The sequence below is a fragment of the Achroia grisella genome, unplaced genomic scaffold, assembly GCF_030625045.1.
Source record: "Achroia grisella isolate CSIRO2021 unplaced genomic scaffold, CSIRO_AGI_Agris_v1 utg445, whole genome shotgun sequence".
Lineage (NCBI taxonomy): Eukaryota > Metazoa > Arthropoda > Insecta > Lepidoptera > Pyralidae > Achroia > Achroia grisella.
The window spans coordinates 1,064,196-1,084,932 of record NW_026712860.1 but is presented as its reverse complement, the minus strand read 5'-3'; the positions used below and the strand labels follow the sequence as shown (position 1 = coordinate 1,084,932).

General features: G+C 29.5%; 4 protein-coding genes across 7 annotated transcripts in view; 3 read left to right on the top strand and 1 right to left on the bottom strand.

Moving 5' to 3' along the window:
• Positions 1–327: 327 nt before the first annotated feature.
• Positions 328–7,049, top strand: LOC131844976 (uncharacterized). Of its 2 annotated transcripts, none has more exons than XM_059193983.1 (5): positions 328–769; positions 3,612–3,795; positions 4,475–4,707; positions 5,574–5,795; positions 6,491–7,049. In XM_059193983.1, exons 1-5 carry the CDS (start codon positions 751–753, stop codon positions 6,832–6,834), a joined length of 1,002 nt encoding a protein of 333 aa, XP_059049966.1. In that variant the 5' UTR covers positions 328–750; the 3' UTR covers positions 6,835–7,049. The 2 variants fall into 2 exon arrangements, with proteins under 2 accessions (XP_059049966.1, XP_059049965.1); XM_059193982.1 differs by having other exon boundaries at positions 3,612–3,810.
• Positions 7,050–7,190: 141 nt separating this feature from the next.
• LOC131844977 (circadian clock-controlled protein daywake-like) lies at positions 7,191–9,366 on the top strand. Its single transcript, XM_059193984.1, has 5 exons — positions 7,191–7,352; positions 7,514–7,736; positions 8,023–8,147; positions 8,741–8,896; positions 9,168–9,366. The coding sequence occupies exons 1-5, from the start codon at positions 7,271–7,273 to the stop codon at positions 9,323–9,325; spliced, it is 744 nt and encodes a 247-aa protein (XP_059049967.1). The 5' UTR covers positions 7,191–7,270; the 3' UTR covers positions 9,326–9,366.
• Positions 9,367–9,530: 164 nt separating this feature from the next.
• On the bottom strand, positions 9,531–10,787 carry LOC131844965 (uncharacterized). Its single transcript, XM_059193963.1, has one exon. The coding sequence runs from the start codon at positions 10,785–10,787 to the stop codon at positions 9,531–9,533; it is 1,257 nt and encodes a 418-aa protein (XP_059049946.1).
• Positions 10,788–14,951: 4,164 nt separating this feature from the next.
• The window catches only part of LOC131844963 (monocarboxylate transporter 3), a 45,354-nt gene continuing 39,568 nt past the window's right edge, over positions 14,952–20,737 (top strand). Inside the window, exon 1 of one of the 3 annotated variants that reach the window (XM_059193959.1) lies at positions 14,952–15,105. In XM_059193959.1, the coding sequence (XP_059049942.1) occupies positions 15,022–15,105 (84 nt within the window). In that variant the 5' untranslated portion in view covers positions 14,952–15,021. Of the gene's footprint in view, positions 15,106–17,465; positions 17,902–20,737 lie in introns of those variants that run through there. The other 2 variants (XM_059193961.1, XM_059193960.1) reach the window with 2 other exon arrangements.

Genomic DNA, 20,737 nt, shown 5'->3' with positions numbered 1-20,737 from the left:
GAACAATTCATTACCCAAATTATTAGTCAAAATATGTATATTAATATACTATATGTACATGTATATGTAATATAAATTATATCTATTATGTATAAAAAAATCATATCAAATAGAATTACGTGTATACTTCTTATTAAAGTAAATAGTAAAAAGAATAAAATATTGAAATACATGTATGGTACACAAAAGCATCTCTAATATAAAAAGTTTATGTTAAAAGTAATACGAAATAAAATATAACATTTTAAGTATTTTTTTCTTATAGAACTAGAAATAAAATTACTTTTTTTCTTAAATAACCAAACAAAATCGAGAAAAAATAATTTAATAAAAAAAATTGCTTTTGAACAGAGTACGATCGTGATAATTGATTTAATCACGTAAATGCCGCAAATTGTATGTTCACTGTTACGTTAGTGTTATTACTAATATTTTTTAGCGAGTCTCAAAGTATTGTTATTTAAAACCAATTGTTAAAACATAGGCAAGTACTTTAAATTGTTACCTTATTAAGTAGCAAATCCAAGTTGATTAACCGACTTTGTGAATCATCTATAATAAAATAAAACAAGTTGTACGGTGATGAAGAGAGGGGATTTTAACAAACATATATGAGATGGTTGCATAGCCTGTTAGTCATTTTGCGTCTCGTATATTGTGTTGTGTGATGTGTGAGCAATAAGGTTTTTATATACAACTATATGTTTGTTTTGAAATTTTAATATAAAGTGTTACAAAACAATATTTAGGATGAGCTTGAGATTGTTAAGTAAGTATGTTCAGTATCATATATGTATAATAGTGCATCTATATAGATTTATTAAAATCTCCTGTAATTTGTTTGAAATATAAATATTTTCATCTAAGATTTACCTATAAGGAAACTACCTAATTTCCCGTGGGAATTCTCAAAAACGCGTTATCATGTCATTACAGATTCCTAAAGAATGTGTAACAACATCGTTGGTACCTATACAGAATTCGGGACACATTGAGTGGTATTTCGCGATTATGTAATAAGGATAATCATCAGTTTATTCCGTAAAAAAGTCATAAATGTATTACATTAACGCATAATACATATATACGACGACTCATTTACAGAGAACCCTTACATTTATGATAAACTAAGTTTATGTGATGCTACGTCTGATCTTGTGCTATGTGGATGTGAGGAAATATATTCTAAAGTATATTTTCTCACATTAGTATCAGACCAAATTATCCTGTAATGCAATTGAAGTTATATAGTAATAACTGGTTTAAAATATTATCATAAGTAGGTAAATCGATAACATCCAATTTGTTAATAAGTCATTTGAATTTGATGGATGTTGATCGATAGTTATTCGATAGAAGCAGTTACTAATGGAATGGTATTTATTGATGAAATATGTTATGATAATGTATACTGCGGTAATTAGTATAAATGCAAATGGATAAAAATTAACAGGTATATTTTTTATTATTAGTGTATTGTACCTATAAAACGGATATTTAAACATAACGTGCGTATAATTTATATACAAAATACATAGGAAAATATATTTTTATTAAACTCAACTAGATCATAGCGCCACAGTTAAGTTCAAACGTTGTATAAAATCATAGAATACTGCATTTAACAAACTATTATCTGGCCAGTGTTTAGATATGATAAATTTGATAGCTGTAGACGTTAACTTATGAATTTTACTACAACATATTGCATTACATACTGATATTAATTCAGTGAGGGTGTTCCATCAATATCGAAAAAATTACCTTCACATCTGTTATATTAGTAATCATCTATCCTATGAAATATTCGAAATTTATCCGGTTATTCTTGATGTATTTAATACTGTTAAGATATTCCGACACTATAACTTTATTAGTACCTATTTTTTTTATAATTGCCTATTTTTTAACGACTTTAAGTTATTGTCAGGTGCTTAGACTTGACATGGATCTATAATGCCCGCCCTTATAATTCTTCCATATATAATTACCTAATACAAAATATTCATAATTACATTACAATTACACCAAACTTAATATTCATATGATACGGGTCATTTACTAGATTCACATAATAAGTGTTCGGATGTAGATATGTTCATACAATACAGGATTTATAAAATGAATGTAGATTGTATGGGAATATTTTAGAGTTTTTAGGGGTAATACAATGTAATACATGACATTATATACTATTTTTAAATAGGGCTGAAAAAAAACATTGTCGGTAAAGTTTTATAACACCCATTATGTACTTTACAGATTTTTTTAGAATAAAATACTGCATTTTAAATAGACATTTCTCTTTATTTTTATATAACATTTAATATAACATTTCTGTAGATAACAATATAAGGAATATTCTCAGAGAACGAAGATTTCTGTGAAAGATTATCAAGAATTTAAGTATAGAAACATAATTGCATGACAAATAAAATATGTTTTGGATTAGCCAATTACAACACTTCCAGTTAATCAAAAATTACTAAAAAGCATTAAAAAGAACTTCCAGAAAAATATTTTATATACTCTATACTAGATACTACTCTATACCTACTATGTATAACAGGCCAAGGTAGTTTAGTTATAATATACATCAGCAAACATATCACTGGTTTTCATATATTCTAAAATATAATTTTACTAGTAACTCTACCTCTATCAAAGTGAAGTCGTATATATAGATATATACTTCCGTACCTATAACAATAAATATTGTATATACAAATATCACTAAGATAATGTGAAAAAACAAGAATATGAAAAATAACAATAAATATACAAAAGATATAGTATTCCTCAAAACTCGGCTATATTTTTCAGATACTTATCTTCTATTCTTTTATCCTCCAAATATATACGGCGGTTAGTGTTGAATCAAGAATTTCTAAATTTTGTGCTGATGACGTGTTGTGATTTTTGATATTATATTTATATAGGTAAATACAAATATAAGAAATATACACAGTAAACGAATATACATATATAGAGATTTATTTCAAAGACTGTCAATAATTGAAGTAAAAACAAAATTGTTCAAGAGTAGAACTATAACCTGAGTTACAAATTTATAAAATAATTTGCCAGGCACAAAATAATATTAAGAAATAAGTGGCAGGAAAACAATATACTTTTAAATTGACAACTATGAAATTATATGTATTTAAGCATATCAGCGTTATATATATTATATAATAATATTATTATAGAAAAACAGGTTCTAGTTGCGTTGACGCTAACACTAATTGTTCAGTATTCGCTCTAATTATTGTAACTGTCGTTGTTAATAGTATCCTACTATTTTTCTCTATTAAGTAAAATTATGAATTGCACGAGTCATTATATTTATCAACACTTCAGAATTAATGCTTCTTTCCATTTGGTGTTTAAAAGATAAAATTGATTTGTCTCATCCCTTTTGGGATAGAGAGATAAGCCTAGACTGTATCATCCATGCATATAGAAATAAATTCAATATAACTATTAGGTTAAGACCCATTTTCACGTTTGAATCTGCTTTACAAATAAGATAGTAGTTTCTTTAAATTAATTTTGTATCCATTCTACGAAAACTTTCTTTTTTTATAAAATCTTTCATATCTTTATTATAGTGATCGTCGCTATGGCCAGCCACACAGTGGCCGGCGGGTCTCATTATGGGTTTGGTAATTACCCAATACACAGACGTCCAGACTTCCATTATCATGGGTGGGGACATCACCATACTGACTGGGGTTCTTATCCATGGGGCTCTCACGAATCGGATGAAGATTATTCATGGGAAGGTGACCGCAGGTATCGAAATCAAAGGTACGGTGCACCTACAGCCGGTGTACCTATATGGATAAATAGCCTTAATAATAATAATTTACTATCAAACAACATACTTAATTTTCTTAATAACAAGTTAACAACATAACTTATGCTAGTAATATATATATATATATATATGAATGTAACCTGCAGGTTAGTATAATTTGAAATGGCTTCTTTAAAAGTAGACTGTATTGTAAGGCACTGGGTGGGAATATGAACATTAGTTATTTGAAAGCAAATCGTCTCCGGCGATTTACTACTGTATAACACTATAATACTCATTATGAACTAGAGTTTTAAAAAAGATTATAATATAAAATATGGCAAAAACATGTCCATGAATCTTCCAGTCGCAGATCATAATTGTTTTTGTCTTTAGTCGAGACGAGACACGATTGATTTATTGGCGCGTTTAATTTTATTATTCTAAGAATGTTATGCATCTGGCTGCAGTGCCACGTTTGATTGTAACTATTACGAATTATTCATAAGCATTATTATATTTACCAGTTTTATATAATATTACAAACATTGTCCATCGGATATCTGTAACTACTTATGTAGATGCACCTAGTACTAGTCTTAAGTGTACCTGTTTTAGCTTAGATGCATTACCTATATCTAATATTCTTATCATATTAATTTAAATTTATTACAGGTCAATAATGTCTACTACAACAAAAACTATACAAGTAAGCCCTACTAGAATGAATGGTAATGTGGATACAGCACTTAGAGCATCATCTAACCTGAAACAGGCTTCAACTTTAGATATTCTGTTATGTTTGAGAACTTGTATCATTAGACCTGAATACAGGCCAGTGTGTGGAACAGACAACATGACCTACAGCAATCCTTCAAGACTTCAGTGTGCAATTAATTGCGGTGTTGGTAAGGCCATTGTATAATTTAAATGTTTTCGAAATTTGTTGAATTTGTCAATTTTTAAATCCAACATTTCATATTTCATTCCATAAGAAAGACAACGCTGAATATTACTTTTATTAACTATGAGATCAATATCTAATTTAAAACGTAAAACATTAAAACATTGTACATCATATAGCAAAAGTAATAACATAATAATTCTCTAAAACTTAGATTACGACTCAAAAATATATAATCATATAAGGATAAAGACTGTAATAATTATTACAAATATCTAACTATATGCTCGGTAACGAAAAAATTAAACAGCAGACCTAATTAATGCCAAAAACTTCTTATCATAGTCATTATTATTTTGGATTTGGATTACATGGCAAAAAGTGGCCAGTTAGATTCATTAAACCATAGGATTTCGTGTCTGGTATTACAATCGTTCAATATCTTATTGTCTGGTTTAGAAACCTTAAACATTAATTAATTTTTGTATTATTCATGCTCTAAAATTAGTTGATATTTAATATACCACACAGGTTATTTTTTTTTTCACGTACCCTCAAATGGGTTGAAGCTGAAAATCAGTGTTTTGTTCCCTGAACAATGTTCCACGCTGAGCTTCGACCTTTTTGTATTGCTACAGATCACACATAAAACACAATTTTATAAATCTTATGTTGTATTATGTATTTTTATATTCTTATGAACATGTTATGTGTGTGACTAGTAACAAACAAATAAACGATATATCTATCTATCTATCTATCTATTTTGTCATAGATATTATCATAACTTCCTTACTGTTTAAAACAATAGGAAAACTAAAAACAATAGGAGTCCTAATACTTATTAATAATTATTTCTTAATTTTCTAGATGTAGCGTTATCGAGTCCTGGAGAATGTCTATTAAATAACGGGCAAGGTAGTCTGCCTACCGGCCGACCTCAAGTATCCGATGCTACTCTATCACCAGCCAATCTACAAGCCTGCATACGCTCCTGTCCAGTCACTCCAGAATATAATCCAGTATGTGGAACAGACAGCGTAACTTATCAAAACCCGGGACGATTGGAATGTGCCAAGAATTGCGGAAAAGGTAACATTTATATGCAACTATAACTACACCAATAAACTTACAGACATTGCCAAATTGTATATTGATACCGAAATTAAGTATCGGTTTTAAGGATATATTAAAAAAATTATCGAAATTTCCGAAATAACATTTATTTAAAAGTATACTAGCTAACACCGCATAACGTATGCGGTTTTGCCAAATAAATTAAAATCATGGTTCTATGTATTTTTTAATATCACAATATAAAAAAATAGTCCAAAAAATACAAACACAATGTTAGGGGTGGACAACCCTTATCAATTGGGAGTATGAAAAATAGATAATAGCGGATTCTCAGATCTGCTGAATATACATATATATATATATACATATATGTGAAATTTCATAAAAATCAGTCAAGAAGTTTCAGAGGAGTGACACAACTTTGTGACACGAGAATTATATATATATATATATATATAAGAATAATATCCAAATAACCAACCTTAGTCCTTTCTGGTTGGTTTTACTAGGTATTGCTGCAATTTTCATGGACAAAATATTAAATATTTCTCAGAATGTAAAGAATCTCTAATAAGAGTAAAGATTTACACATAAAGTAATGCGAATAGATAATTTATAGATCAATCTTGCTATAGAAACAGTTAAACTTTATATTAATTAAGAAAAGTATTAATTATAATAGTAACATTTTCATATGTTTTTTTTTCTAGTGGTATCATTATTCCGACCTTCTCGGTGTCCGCCTCCAGAACCTGCATCAAACTCAAATTCAGCCAATAATAACAATACAACAAGCGCAACAACAGTGACAATACCAACAGAAAGGCCTATAACGAACCCCATGCAATCCAGTGACTCAAATGGTCCAAATAGATTCACAAGTGTAGTGAGTCCAATAACAAATTCTCCTCTTGATACTACAGACAGAATGACTACTAGCAATGGACTAGATTTTAGTATTCCACAAAATTTATTAGATAGTATATTCAATAATATGGGCACAACTGAAAATACCCCAGATTTTAGTTATGACGAGAGATTTCAGGATCAATAATATCATAAGTAAAAACTTAATTTTTAGTATTATTTTACCTATTGTAATGAATAAAAGTATTTGTGAACATGTTTTAATGTTTGTTACTCAATCATATTGATGAATTTGAATGAAATTATCAATAGATATACTAACTGAAGAACATGGGATGTTTTAGACTAATTGACAAACATAGACAATTGTAATAATACGTCTAGTTAAAAATATGATACTTAATGATCAATAAAGAATACCAAATATGAGCCATTTATTTATCATTACCATTAATAAATTAAGTACTTTGTTAATTACTGCCCACACACAGTTAATAATACATTTGCACAAATTTTGATTCAATAGATTGTATAAATTTGGATATCACCAAAAATTTTCTCATTCATTTACAAGACATCCTAGGGGATACTTACTTGTAACATTTTTAAATTTATAATTAGAAATGCATCGTATATTTGATTGTCCAGGTTTTATTATTTTATTATTATTCGTATTTCTTGCCGGAATTGTTGAAAGTGGAAAGCGTAAGTATTTTATGTATATTACATTCGTATGTCTATTAACAATAAACGCTTTTGTTAAGTTTTCACCTATTAGGTATTTGCATAAATTTTGTATTCATATATAAATTTACTTCTGATAAAAACAGAAACTTTATAATGTATTTTACTATTTGTAATTTTAGTAAACTCCCAGAGACCCTGCAGGGATAGTTCATCCGAATGTTTGAGGAGAACTTTACAAGCTATATTGCCGAAATTCATGAGCGGTGTACCAGAATATGGGGTAGAAAATATGGATCCTTTCCAAATTCAAAAACTTGATTTTGATTTCCCTGGCAATCTTAAAGGTCAACTGAGAGATGGTTGGGCTAAAGGTTTAAAAAAGTGCATTGTGAATTCAATAAGGTAAGCAAAATTAAATTAAATCCTTAACTCTCTTTAATACGCCTCAGAGATATCGTAAATTTTACTTACTAATTCACTTGTGAATGGTAGATATGAATATTAATGAAACTTTGCTGATTAGTTTTATTTTACTTTTATATGCGAATTTAGAGCAAAGATAATTTCATAATCATAAAGAAAACATAACAATCATTTCATACTCCTAGAGGAGATTTTTGAGATAACAAAGTATATTAAATAGACATATTTTGATTATCTAGAACTGTAAAATACTTTTATATTTTAGTTTAACAGATTTCGTTGTGGATACTGTGATTCATTGTAATCTCACTATAAAAGGAAAGTACAAATCTTCTGGACGGTTGTTATTGTTCACGATCAATGGCAGCGGTGACTCTACTATTAAGTGCGGTAAGTAACTATTTGTATAATTTAGCTTGATAGACTAGAGAACCAAGTTTACAACTTCGTAGTGAGTACATTTAGTAAATTTATTTAATTTGATTTAGTTTTAATGTGTTGTTTCATCACCGCCATCAATGTTCTATGGATCAATCATGATATAGGTACTGATAGATAACGCTAAAATATATTTTAATTTTGTATCTAAGTAATAAAAACTAAAACTTTAGACTTCGGGAAGAATACCGAATGAATAAAACAATATTCAAAATGAATATCATATCAATAATCATGTATTCAACAGAAAGATAAGGTTCCCAATAGATTTTATACATACTAAAAACCACGCTACCTCCTGACTATATAACTACCTGTATAACTTTTATGTAAAACTGACCTATAACGGTTAAGCCATTTTTCAGATTAGTATACATAGAGATAAACAGATAAATATTCTAACTATAATTTTTAGGTTAACAAAATGCTCTTATAATAGTTTGTGTTTCATATATCTTTCGTACATACAGAGATCAGTTACATTTCTATTATATGATTTTTCTTTTGCTTAAAACTTCCTTAATTCTAAATGTTTTATTTTCCAGTGGACATCAAAATTCACAATATTATGAAATTAGGATTTAGAGAGTTGTCCGACGGTCAACAGTATTTGACGATAGATGAGACAAAAACAGATCATAGTTACGATGGTCGTGTTATGTATCAGATGACGAATCTCTTCAATGGCAGCCCTGAAACTAGTCAGTATATTATTTTATTACTTAATTATATAAATATTATATTCACTTAATCATGCAAATACTTAATGATAACAATGATCTGAAATTTAATTAATTACTAACTCTAATTTCCATTTTAGTCTGTAATTGCAGGTAATTGTATATGGTACATTATTCCTTCTAAACTAGCTAAATATTTCATATATTTATATGTATATATATTGTTCATTCTCTCTCCATAAATTTATGCAAAGCTAAAAATATCCTTTTATAAAAATTTTCTTTGTTACAGGTAAGCTAGTACTTGACTTCATGAATGAAAACTGGCGCATGGTTGCTCAAGAATTTGGTGATCCAATGGTCGATTTTGGAGTATCAACAGTATTAAGAAATATTCAGAATCTTTTTAATAACGTATCATACGAACGGATTGTAATGGGTGATTTTTAAAGATAAAATTTTGAAGTCATATGATATGTTTGTGAATAACTTGGAAGTAATAGTCTAATTTATATAATAAAACCAGTACATCAACAACAATTATTTTATTTTTATTCTGATCACAATCGTTATACGACTACACAAATATGCTGGTGCAAAAGACCAAACAACGTTTTTTATTAATAGAAGGCTAATTAAAATGTAAAGAATAATCTTACTCAACAATATGATTTACTTGAATAATTACTATCAAATACGTAGTAGCAACACTTATGTACTTAAGCATCAAAGTAATGTCAACTGAGAACATGTCATAAATGAAAATACGCAATGGCCACGCTTCTATCAGATCCATAAAAGCTTTCGCTTGCATCCTCATAGGCTTAGGGAGATCATAATCCATGATCACTTTATTCACCAAGATTTTGCTTTCATTTCTTGTCAAAAGGAGTCTTTCGCAAGCAAGAGACATAAAAGCAACCTTGAATATTGCTGTTATACACCAAAGAATGATAGTTATTAGCGAGCTAAAGTTCGCGGAAGGAGTACGATAGTAGGTAAGTGAGGTCCAGATTGTAATTATTATGTATGTGAATGTAGATACCAGAGTCATGAATATTTGGAAATTAAAAACTTGATTGATGAGGCAACATGTTTCTCCAATAATATCATAAGTCACAGCCAAATCTCTAATCTTCATGTTCTTGTATGACATACGTCCAATCAAATTAAAATTCTCCTTAGGTGCTGGCTTTCTTTCACCGACTATAAACACAGAATTCTTGCTGTTTTCTTTATCATTCATAAAGTTGGTCAGATATTTATTAATAACATTCAGTCTAGACTTCAACATGGAAATTATTAAACAAAATATCAATATTTCAAGATTTTCTTCAAAGAAAATAGGTAGTACTATTATTTTACTCAAAGAGATCTCATCACTGGTTAGTAGATCGCTAATACTCACGATGATGTGGTAGACAGCGAGAACAATAATGTACCTAAAGGTTCTACTGCGAGATGCTTTATAAAAATCTTGGTTAGTGTTGATATGTAACATAGAGTCAAGATTTGCAAATGTCGTGAATATATTTATATTGCCTACACTTAAAAGGAAGGATGTCATTATAGCTGATGTGACATATTGAAGCAAAATAACTATTGACGGCACTTCATCCATAGTATCAACTAAACTTGCTGTTCCTGTAATCGCACTTGGTAATTTTAAGAAGTAATAAAAAAATATGACGTGAGCAGAGATAATTAGGATTCCAACGAGTTTCATTCTTCTGTTAGTAGGTTGTAGTCCATTGTTCACAATGTGAAATCTATAGATTCCAAAACAATATTCGAATATTAGTGCAAATTGAACGGTGTGGATTAAATCGCTAATATTTGTTCTGCTTTTAAGCAAATTGTCTTCATTATCATCCGGAACCTTCTTTTTCGGCTCCACTTTGTTACTCGACATTGTAAGTTCTGCGAGGCTTGTGTCCTATTCATAAAAAATCTTTGGACTGAGCTCTCACCAATAAAATTATATTTTATACGATCATCAAGAAAATTAAATTCCATTACTATGATTAATTACTTGAAATGAAAGTAAAAACCTATTTGTATATTATGATTATCGAGAAGTAAAGTAAGTAGATTATATTTGTGTACGCTTGTAGGTGTAATACGTATTAATATATGTATATGAACAACTGACAATTTTTAGTCTTCTAATAAAGATTATTAGTGTGAGAATAACAGTTCCTTGGTTTTGGAGTAACGTACTTATTTTGAAGGTCTAGCTGGATCTGCAATAGGGGTGGATGGAAATTATGATGATGATAATGAATGATGAAATTTATTCATATTTCTAATACGTGCTCATACTTATAACCTATGTCTATTCATCTATACATATAAATAAAATTGGAGTGTCTGTAATATTGAAATAACCGTTTTTTATTACATGCATATGAATATATATACGGTACATATATCAAAATAACATTTTTTATGATTTTCTTCTGTCTGTCTGTCGGTCTGTTTGTTCCAGCTAATCTCTAAAATGGCTGGACTGAATTTGACGGGACTTTTTTGGCAGGTAGCTGATGTAATAACTCCTTATTACATCAGCTAACTTAGACTATTTTTATTTTAGAAAATAAAGTTAAATTCCACGCGGATGAAGTCACGGGAACAGCTAGTACCTAATATATGACCTTTTATAGGTATCAATATAATTGTTAATAAATGTTGTAATAAAATATAAGTGTTGTCTAATAATGTTGTATAATTTATTTTAAAAAAATAACATAATCTTTAAAAAAACGAACTAGTAGACATATTTGTTTTGTATGTATGGATGTAGAAGATAATCTTCTAACCTATTTATCCAGTTTCAAAATAATTTCTACTGATATTTGGAATGGACTTGGCTATATCTGACATAGAAGTATAGAATGACATCTAACTTAGGATTTTATTTTACAAACAAGCTACCAAAATTATAAAATTAGTTTCTTGTAAAGGACTACTTTATTATAAAGTAAAGCGACATCTAACATTTCTCTTTGCTTAAAAAATGCGTTATGAAATACAATAGAGGGCGCAGTTTGAGAAATATCTTTTTTTCTACTACTGCATACTAGATGTCGGTAGTGGAAGAAAATGTATAATATGGATGGATAAATCTTAAATGAAAAAAATTATTTTAAGTTAAATAATATAATTTCTGTTGGATTAATAAATAAAATAGAGAGTGGTCTGTATTATTTAAAAAATAATTAATGGAAAAGGAAGGAGAAATACGACTTCACCCGGGAAGAACGTCTCCACACTCCGAACACCCCAAAGTAAGCAAAGTAACTCTTACTCACCTTTGCTCAGGAACGTCCCGATGTGTAGTACTGTTTAGTGGCCACGCACTCTAGAGTGTATATTTTCATAAAAACAATTGTATTGTAACAATTAAATATTTTTTTTTATTGTTTTATATATTTACTGAAAAATACGGAGCGTCCTTTTTATTCCAGTTCTTATTTTCGATTGTTTTTTTATTCTATATTCGAAATTAGCGCCACATGTTTTTATTTGTGGCCAGTATTACCAAGCGCCCTTTGCTCCAGCAAGCCGGTGATACAACCTGCCTACTAAGGAAGATCGGAATACGGAACAATTTCAGTTCAGAAATATCTATTATAGAATTAAGACCCGTAGCATTAAAACGACTTTTATAAACGAGTAAGTAGAAATCGTAATTACCTAATACCACTTGAATGTTTTTGTCGCGAAAATTAAACTCCTACATCAGTTTCAAAATCTAATAGACGGCTAATTTTGTCTATTTACATAATTTCACTTCTCAGGTTGTTAAAATAAACACTATTGTTTACAAACCATACAGTCTTCATTCATTAGTACATTTAGGTTTCTATTGATCTATACGGACAGAGGGAACAGCTTTAAATACACTTTCTTTATTAAATAATTATATATTAAAAAAATGATATACCCACCATATTTTTCTATATCAAATAATAGACAATAAAAAAAGTGAATGCACGAAGCACCTTTTTATATAGATATTTATAAAAAGGTGCTTACACCTACCTATTATACCTACAAGTACCCTATATTTACAGAAGTGCAAACATAGTAGTGATGGAATGTACAGTAGTCTCGTAGGTCTAAAGTAAATAATATAATATTCTGTGACGTTGTATAATGATTGGGTACATGAGAGTAGTCACGCGTGGAAGTCACATGTAGTAATTTCATGAAATGAACACGTGCCGGAGGAAAGCTTTTCATGCAACGTGCACCTACATACGCATTTATTAAATACGTAATATATATGCAGTACCTACCTTATCATTGTGCCTGGGTATAGAAGGATTTTATTTTTAACAGTAAATATAAAATATTAATTTTTATACCTACAAGTAATAGTTAGAAATTTTAAAAACAAAGGTAATGGTAGTATTTAAACTGTAATCTGGTAGAAACTAAAATACTAAATCGGGTCAGATAGGCAGTACAAGCCGTACTGCCTATTTTCTTTTAAAAATTAATTAATATATTATTTGACGGACTCAGTGTTGTAGTTGTTTACCTTACCGTTTTACTTCCGATGGTCGCGGGTTCCATTCCTTACACGGTACATATATTTGTATTCATGAGAATGATTGTTTTCTATATATATTATGTATGTAGTTACAAAAAAAAAGTATCTACATATTTATATCAGTAGTCTAGTATCCATAACACAAGTTCAGCTTAACTTGGGACTAGATGGCGTTAATTGATTTTTTTTATTAAATTTATTTGTTTCTCTACTGTTTTTATTATCACATTTTTTTTTAATTATAAATATATTATGTAGTACTTCAGCCGCGATTTGATACGGCCAAAGGCGTTATGTGAATTGTCCAAGGACATTATTATTATATTTTTTTAGTTTTATCACCATATGAAATTTTATATGTACATATATCCAGTAGGTCTGAGCTGGCTACTATCTATTTTTCATACCCCTAAGTGATAATGGATACCCCTAACATTTATTTTTTGGACAAAATTTTTATTTTTTCATAATGTGTTATTAAAAAACACATATAACCCTAAATTTTCATGAAAAGCATGCCTTTAAAAACTTTTACTTACATAATGTAGATGTCATAACGTGAAGGTAGTTATACGTGTTCAATCTCAAATGGATACAGTGAACTGCTTTCAGGTTGCCAACTGTCATGGGTCCCAGCTGAGCGATGCGGACCTGCGCCCGCTGTATCGACCGCTCCCACTAGTTACGTGCATTCCTTGACTTATCGATGTTTAATATATCTATTAATACGTAACGGATGTATTACGAATATTGTTTTTTTCTACGTGGCATTTAATTTTGGATTATACACGAGGTATTTGATATGATAATATTTCAGAACTCCCGAATACGAATATGGTCACGAATAGAATAATTTTGTATCGATTTTTATGTTTTATGTTTAGTAAATGTGGTTTCAATGTTCGGTAAATGCCATTAAAATTGTTATTAGAGTAGGTATTATATTTTACTGTAATGCACCGATTTTGCTTACATTGATAAATTTGTAGGTACAATCGCAGATAGAGCCATATCATAGAATAAGTCATCATAAATGGGGTATATTTACCTGTAAAAAATAGAAATGGTAACAAAAAAAAAAATATTTTTATAATGAAAATTCTTTAGTAGTCATAGTGAATATGCAAAGATGCTATAACATGATTAGCATTTGAAATCCTCATTGTTCCGTTGTATAAATACTTTTACTTGTAAGTATATTATATAAAAATATTTCAAAATATAATATATTCGAGTAACATAGGCTGTAGATTCGCGGGATACCACGAATTTCGAATATAGCTCATGTTATATCTTAATATAGATATTTAGGGTGGAAAAATTTGAAATAAAATCGGTCAAGTATTTTTTAAGTTTATAATTTATAAACCAACATATAAAAAAACGAATTTTTCTTTATAATATTAGTATACTCGTAGATTAAGCATTATCGAGGAACATGCCAGCTCTATTCGAGGGTTGAACGAAAGAACTGTAGCAGACAAAGCGGCACAGGCAGCAGTGGACGCGCGACAATCGCGCGGGCGGCTGCTCCACGCCGCCGCCGCATCCGCCACAAGACATCCGCGAGAATCTAGCACGCGGCATCATGGGACAAACCTCAGGTGTCGAAAGTACACCAGACGATGACGAGGAACCCCGTATCCGAGTCAACCCTACAGAGGATTCCCTGGTAAGTTGCTATATAATTCACAAGCCATAATAGCCGCCTTTTATATGTAACAAGGATTATGTATGCAAAAGTTTAATATTATTTGGATTTTTCAGTTGATTTAGTTTATTCCGCAACGTTTGGTGCATCGTGATTTCTCTAATTTTCAATTGATTTACATATTTATATCGAATATATACTAGCGCCATATTATTTCAGTTACATAGAGTCATTTTTCATAATAAATATTTGGCAAACAAATCCAGTTAGCAATACGTCAACTATAATTGTTTACTTGTGTATTGATTTTGATATATATATATATATATAATACACTGATTAGATTTGATTGCAATTATATATTACTTGATACTTTAATATACTAATCAGTATAACATCCATCCTCTAAAATTTTTAACTACTTATGGCATTGGGGTACACCAGTAGTAGATTTTCAAATGTTCGTCGCAGGTCTCTTATTATTATTAATTATTATATATTATTAAATTATTACTATTAATTTTGCGATTAAACAGCTACTCCCATGCAGTTCTTTGCTGTGAAGGGGTAATAACAGTGAAATAGATATGTACTTCTTGTTCGTGGATAGCGTGGACATGGTCATATCATATAATAATGGTTGTTGTATCGTTGGGTCGCTTGTTATCGCACTGACCGTATACTCGCATTTCACAGAAAAAAATACACACAACATATCCTCATTATGTCTGAATGTAGGGCACGAGTCGTTAGGATAGAGCAACCAAAATCATTGGTCATCAATGTCTTTGCCAGACTCGACCCATTTTGCGGCGAGATATTGCATCTTCAGGCATTTACTACCGCAAATATCACGGTGTCTGAGAAATTGTTCGGATTAATACCAGCTGCTGAATTTCACCATAGTTCCACCTACCAGGAACTAAAATATCACCCTGATCATCACGATGAACGGCGATCCTCCACCGTGCGGTTTTCTAATTTTTTACCACGCATTGTGGAATCACTTTCCAGTAATGGTATTTCCGAATCGATACGATATTGAAACGTTCAAGAAAAGAACTTATTCTACCTTCTTAAAAACCTGACATTGCACTTGCAAATCCCCTGGTGGTCATGGGCGGCGGTAATCACTTATCTAGCTCCTTTGTCCCCTATGTTGCAAAGAAAAGATTAACTAGACGGTTTGCTATAATTTTGTAGAATTGGTGCAACAAAAGTAATGTGCTTTAGTTTCTTTTTGTCTATTATTACGGTTTCAGTTATAAAATCTAGTTTCTATCAGATATTATTTTTAGGGCATTATAACATAAGAAAATACCTAATGAATTCTAGCACAGCTAACCACTATCAAATTGGATTTAGCGAATAATGCGACTTTTAGTGTTTGTCCGTTAGACATGAAATCGATTAGAAGTAAGTATTAACTGATCAGGCAGCATGTAATTAACGTAAAGTTTGCTATATCCAGTTGGTTGATATTTCTTATAAAAAATGGCACATGTGCTTCTTAAATAACATAAGAATCCGCTATTGTAGGATTTTCGAAGTGAATATAGGGAACAATCTCAGGCAAAAATCTCAAGATTCCAAGTTTCCTGAGGTTAGCCTAGTCATAAAAATAAGGTACTACAAGCAGTGCCGGATTTATATTTTTTATGAGAGTTGGCCACTTTATTTTTACCGCCCCATCTTTCTAAAATAATAATTTTCTCTAATTTAATTGTTTGACTAAAAGTCAAGTCCTCTGAAATCGAGTGACCGTCCTCCCTCTGAAATCTGCCGCCCCTAGGCCGCGGCCTATATGGCCTATTTATAAATCCAAGACTGACTACAAGCGGAAAGTGAAATAGATCATCACCTTTGTTTAGTGATTTTATAAAGTAACTTAATGCTAAAGTAGGTTTAAGGAGTAGTTTTTTTTTACCTGACTGTGCGTTTATGCACGCTAATATTAGAATGCAGTTTTTAATTAATTACTTTTCGCAAAATCATATCGTTTCATTCTAATCGTTTTTCAAATAAAAATCTCATAAACTTTTATTACCTATTGGTTTTCTAATTTCTCGGCAGGGGTACTTAATCGCGGTCTCAGCTAGTTACTATACATATTTATTTATATTAAATTTTGCACAAAAGTAGACGATATAAAAATTTATCAGATACATAGACGATTGTAGCCAAAGGCGCTCTATTAACAAGTGGTGTTTATATTGTTTTTACAAATTTTCGCGCCAAACGCCTACCACTGCCACATTAACGTTTGATTGGCTAGTTACCTCGAGGTATTTGACAGTTGTCGGTTTGACAACACGGCCACTGGTTAGTTTGATTTTATATATTCTGTTCTGCGTCTGCGCGTTGCGTTTGTGAGTGAAACGATTAAAGAAACGTCACGTCACACGCCAGAATTAAATTCTATTGTCAAGTTTCGTAAAATTGTGGAATAAAATACTTTTATTCATTTATAATTCTATACTTTATAATGTTAAATTAATATTCTACAGACTAAATAATTTATTGTAAATGTGATTTGTTTAATTCTACCAACTATGGGGTTGTATAAGTGCTGTCAAAATTAAACTTTGTTTTTGTTAGCGGGATAGACGAAGGTGTGTTGATATTTAGTTATTTTCGCTTGAACTTGATGAGATTACAACACGTCCAGTGCCAGCCAGCTGTGCAGTGACTAAACATTCTATTTTTTGTTCTGTTGTTGTGCTGAGACTCTGGTTGAAAAGCTTAAAGATGTCCAAGGTGTCACTCAATAATATTCCATCGAATCCTCGTATAAACCGCCTTAGAACGTTTTCCAGGGTAAGTAGTACACAGTTATTTTTTTTACTAATAATAGAATGCTAAACATCTGCCATATTTTTACTTTTAGGTTATATAGCTACTTTGCAAACCTTTATCATGACAAGATTTTAACTACATGTATTATTACATTTATTTTGTTACAATTTGATATTTTACTCTTCAGTGTAAAGATAATTGTAATAACCATAAAAATAATTTTTGATAACAATATAATTTTATCAATTGATATTATATTTATATACAGTCTTGTATCAATTTAACTATAATAATTTGTTGTTATATACAAATGCTTATGCCAGTCCTTTGTTCACAATTCCCTCATATTCATATTTATCAATATTGTTGAACTGGATGGGTTCATTCCTACAGTTAATGTATTACTAAAGTTAAATGATATAATATTTGCTTTAACTTAATGAATGACTAAATTGTGTAAACATATTAGATGATTATTGTGTTGTTATATCATAATTAAATAATCATATTCCTATGTGCATTCTTGAATTAACTATTACTTTAATACATGTATAATATATTTATAACATCAATAACAAAAGAGCTGAAATAAAGCATATTGTAGTTACTATTGTATTACTCTTTAATACTGCAGAATATAAATTATATTTTACAGTAGCAGTGAAAAAGGAAATAACCTTATTATATTAAATACTACTAATAACCTCATTCAATAACTCAAATCTAATATAATTTAAGGATTCCGTTGTCCATGTATTTCATTTGGTTCATGTCAATGTGAACTGATGCATATAAAAGGCAACTTAATTTGAAATTGGTATAGGTATAGTTATACCTTAAGCTGCCTTTTATATGCATCAGTTCACATTGACATGAACCAAATGAAATACATGGACAACTAAATATATTTAATACCAATACAACTGTATTAAATATATATATTACCACTACAACTATGCCTATAACAATTTAAAATTAAATTGCCTTTTTATGCATTATATAGGTACATAATATTTACACTTCTCTCAGCTACTTGTCGCATAAATAATTAAAGTTGGAAACCTCTATAATCTAGTTGGGGTTTTTTACAGTTTATAAATCTAAGATAAGTTCATATATGATATTATATATGACATTTAAGGAATGAATATAGAAAACTAAACTGTCAGTTATATGGAAGTTGTGGTCACATGTTGAATTTGTTTTTAATTAATATTGTAAATTTATTTTTAACTAATACTCTATATGTATGATGAAAGAGTAACAATACAATGTGTCATTATTACTTGTATTCTTTAACTGTGAGTAACTGTGTGGTAATAAACAGCAATCATTTTTGTATTAATGAGAGACTTGATTATGGTATGCATTAGTGGTAACATGAAGAATCATACACTTTTTAATTATCAATGGGAACTCTATTTTTAATAAACTGAAATACTTCCAAAAAATTTAGTTAGTATTTTTTCTGTTTAAATTTTTATATATTATATTTTTTTCTGATATTTTTTATATTTAAATAATACTTTGCAGTATTAAACCTAAATGCATTTATTTGCATTACAATTTAACATAACTATAATGTATAAATATACATTATTGATAATTGTTCAATATTAGTATACAATTATTTTTGTATAAATGCAGCATATGCATATTATACAGCATGTAATATTAACCTATTACATATAAGTGGTCAAAATTAACTTAATTTGAGTTATGAAAATCTATTAAAGCAATTCAAAGAACACAACCCTATACCCACCAATTACAGTACACACACCATTTGCTAATTGTGGCATTACCATTATCCTGTGTAAATTAGGATGTGATGTCAATTTAGTCTGGTTAAAACTGGAATTGTTTAGTTTATCATCAAGAACAAGGGTAATTACAAAATATGGGGCTCCATACACAACAAAAGTGCATGATTGTGAACAGACATCATTAGTCAACATTAGTTAATTGTATTTGCTGGGTCTCTTGTTTGAAATTTTTAATTCTTAATATAGTTTTGGTGGTTTGTAGAATTGTACTTTAACTATTGAATTTAATATCATGGCACTAATCAAGGTTTGTATTCACTTTTTGTACATATGTAGCTCTAGTATCACAGTGTTTGTAACAAAATGAACTCTGAAAGGGCTGGATCAATTCATATAAAGTTTTGTTTGTATAATTAGTAGATCAGATCTAGTGATTATACTTTATAAGAATTAATAGGACGTAAACTATTTCATATCCTACATAATTAAAGTGATAAGGGGGTGGACCCCAACAATATTTTTGTAACAATTCAAAAATACTGATAGTTCAAAATTTTCACCCTTCTACCACCAACACCTATTTTATAACAGCTTTTAGTACTTGAATCTATGTATCAAAACAATTGTTGCCTTGTCAGCCAGTATGTAATACATATATTAGCTTTCCCTTTGAAATGTTCTTTCTAAGCGAAGTGATATTCAAAATTAACCAATAATTATTATTTATTTAATAATATGAAATAATTTTTACATTTTTTCAATAATAATACACCTAGTATTGACAATCAATACAAAAGCTTACATATAAGTACAAATAATGCATTTATATGAACATATTTATAATTTGCTAAAATGTTTTTAGGAATAATTGATGACTGTGATATATTTGATATTGCCCTTACCTTGTCTCATTAATTTCATAACTATATTTTGTCATTGCCACAGATCCTAATTAGTGGCACATTTTTACCGTTGTTTTTTACGTACCTAATTGATATAATTATAATTATATAAAATAATTAAGTAGAATCTATCAGGCTAAGCTTTACATAATATTGGAGTGTAAGGCACTATGTATTTGTTCAGGTCAT

What these genes read in the sequence shown, in the direction of transcription:
- LOC131844976 (XM_059193982.1), top strand. An exon ending in TGCAATTAATTGCGGTGTTG is followed by an intron (nt 4,708 to 5,573) that starts GTAAGGCCATTG and finishes TTAATTTTCTAG; the next exon opens with ATGTAGCGTTATCGAGTCCT. An exon ending in TGCCAAGAATTGCGGAAAAG is followed by an intron (nt 5,796 to 6,490) that starts GTAACATTTATA and finishes TTTTTTTTCTAG; the next exon opens with TGGTATCATTATTCCGACCT.
- LOC131844977 (XM_059193984.1), top strand. Translation starts at nt 7,271, where the DNA reads ATGCATCGTATATTTGATTGTCCAGGTTTTATTATTTTATTATTATTC. An exon ending in TGACTCTACTATTAAGTGCG is followed by an intron (nt 8,148 to 8,740) that starts GTAAGTAACTAT and finishes TTTATTTTCCAG; the next exon opens with TGGACATCAAAATTCACAAT. An exon ending in CAATGGCAGCCCTGAAACTA is followed by an intron (nt 8,897 to 9,167) that starts GTCAGTATATTA and finishes TCTTTGTTACAG; the next exon opens with GTAAGCTAGTACTTGACTTC.
- LOC131844965 (XM_059193963.1), bottom strand. Translation starts at nt 10,787, where the DNA reads ATGTCGAGTAACAAAGTGGAGCCGAAAAAGAAGGTTCCGGATGATAAT.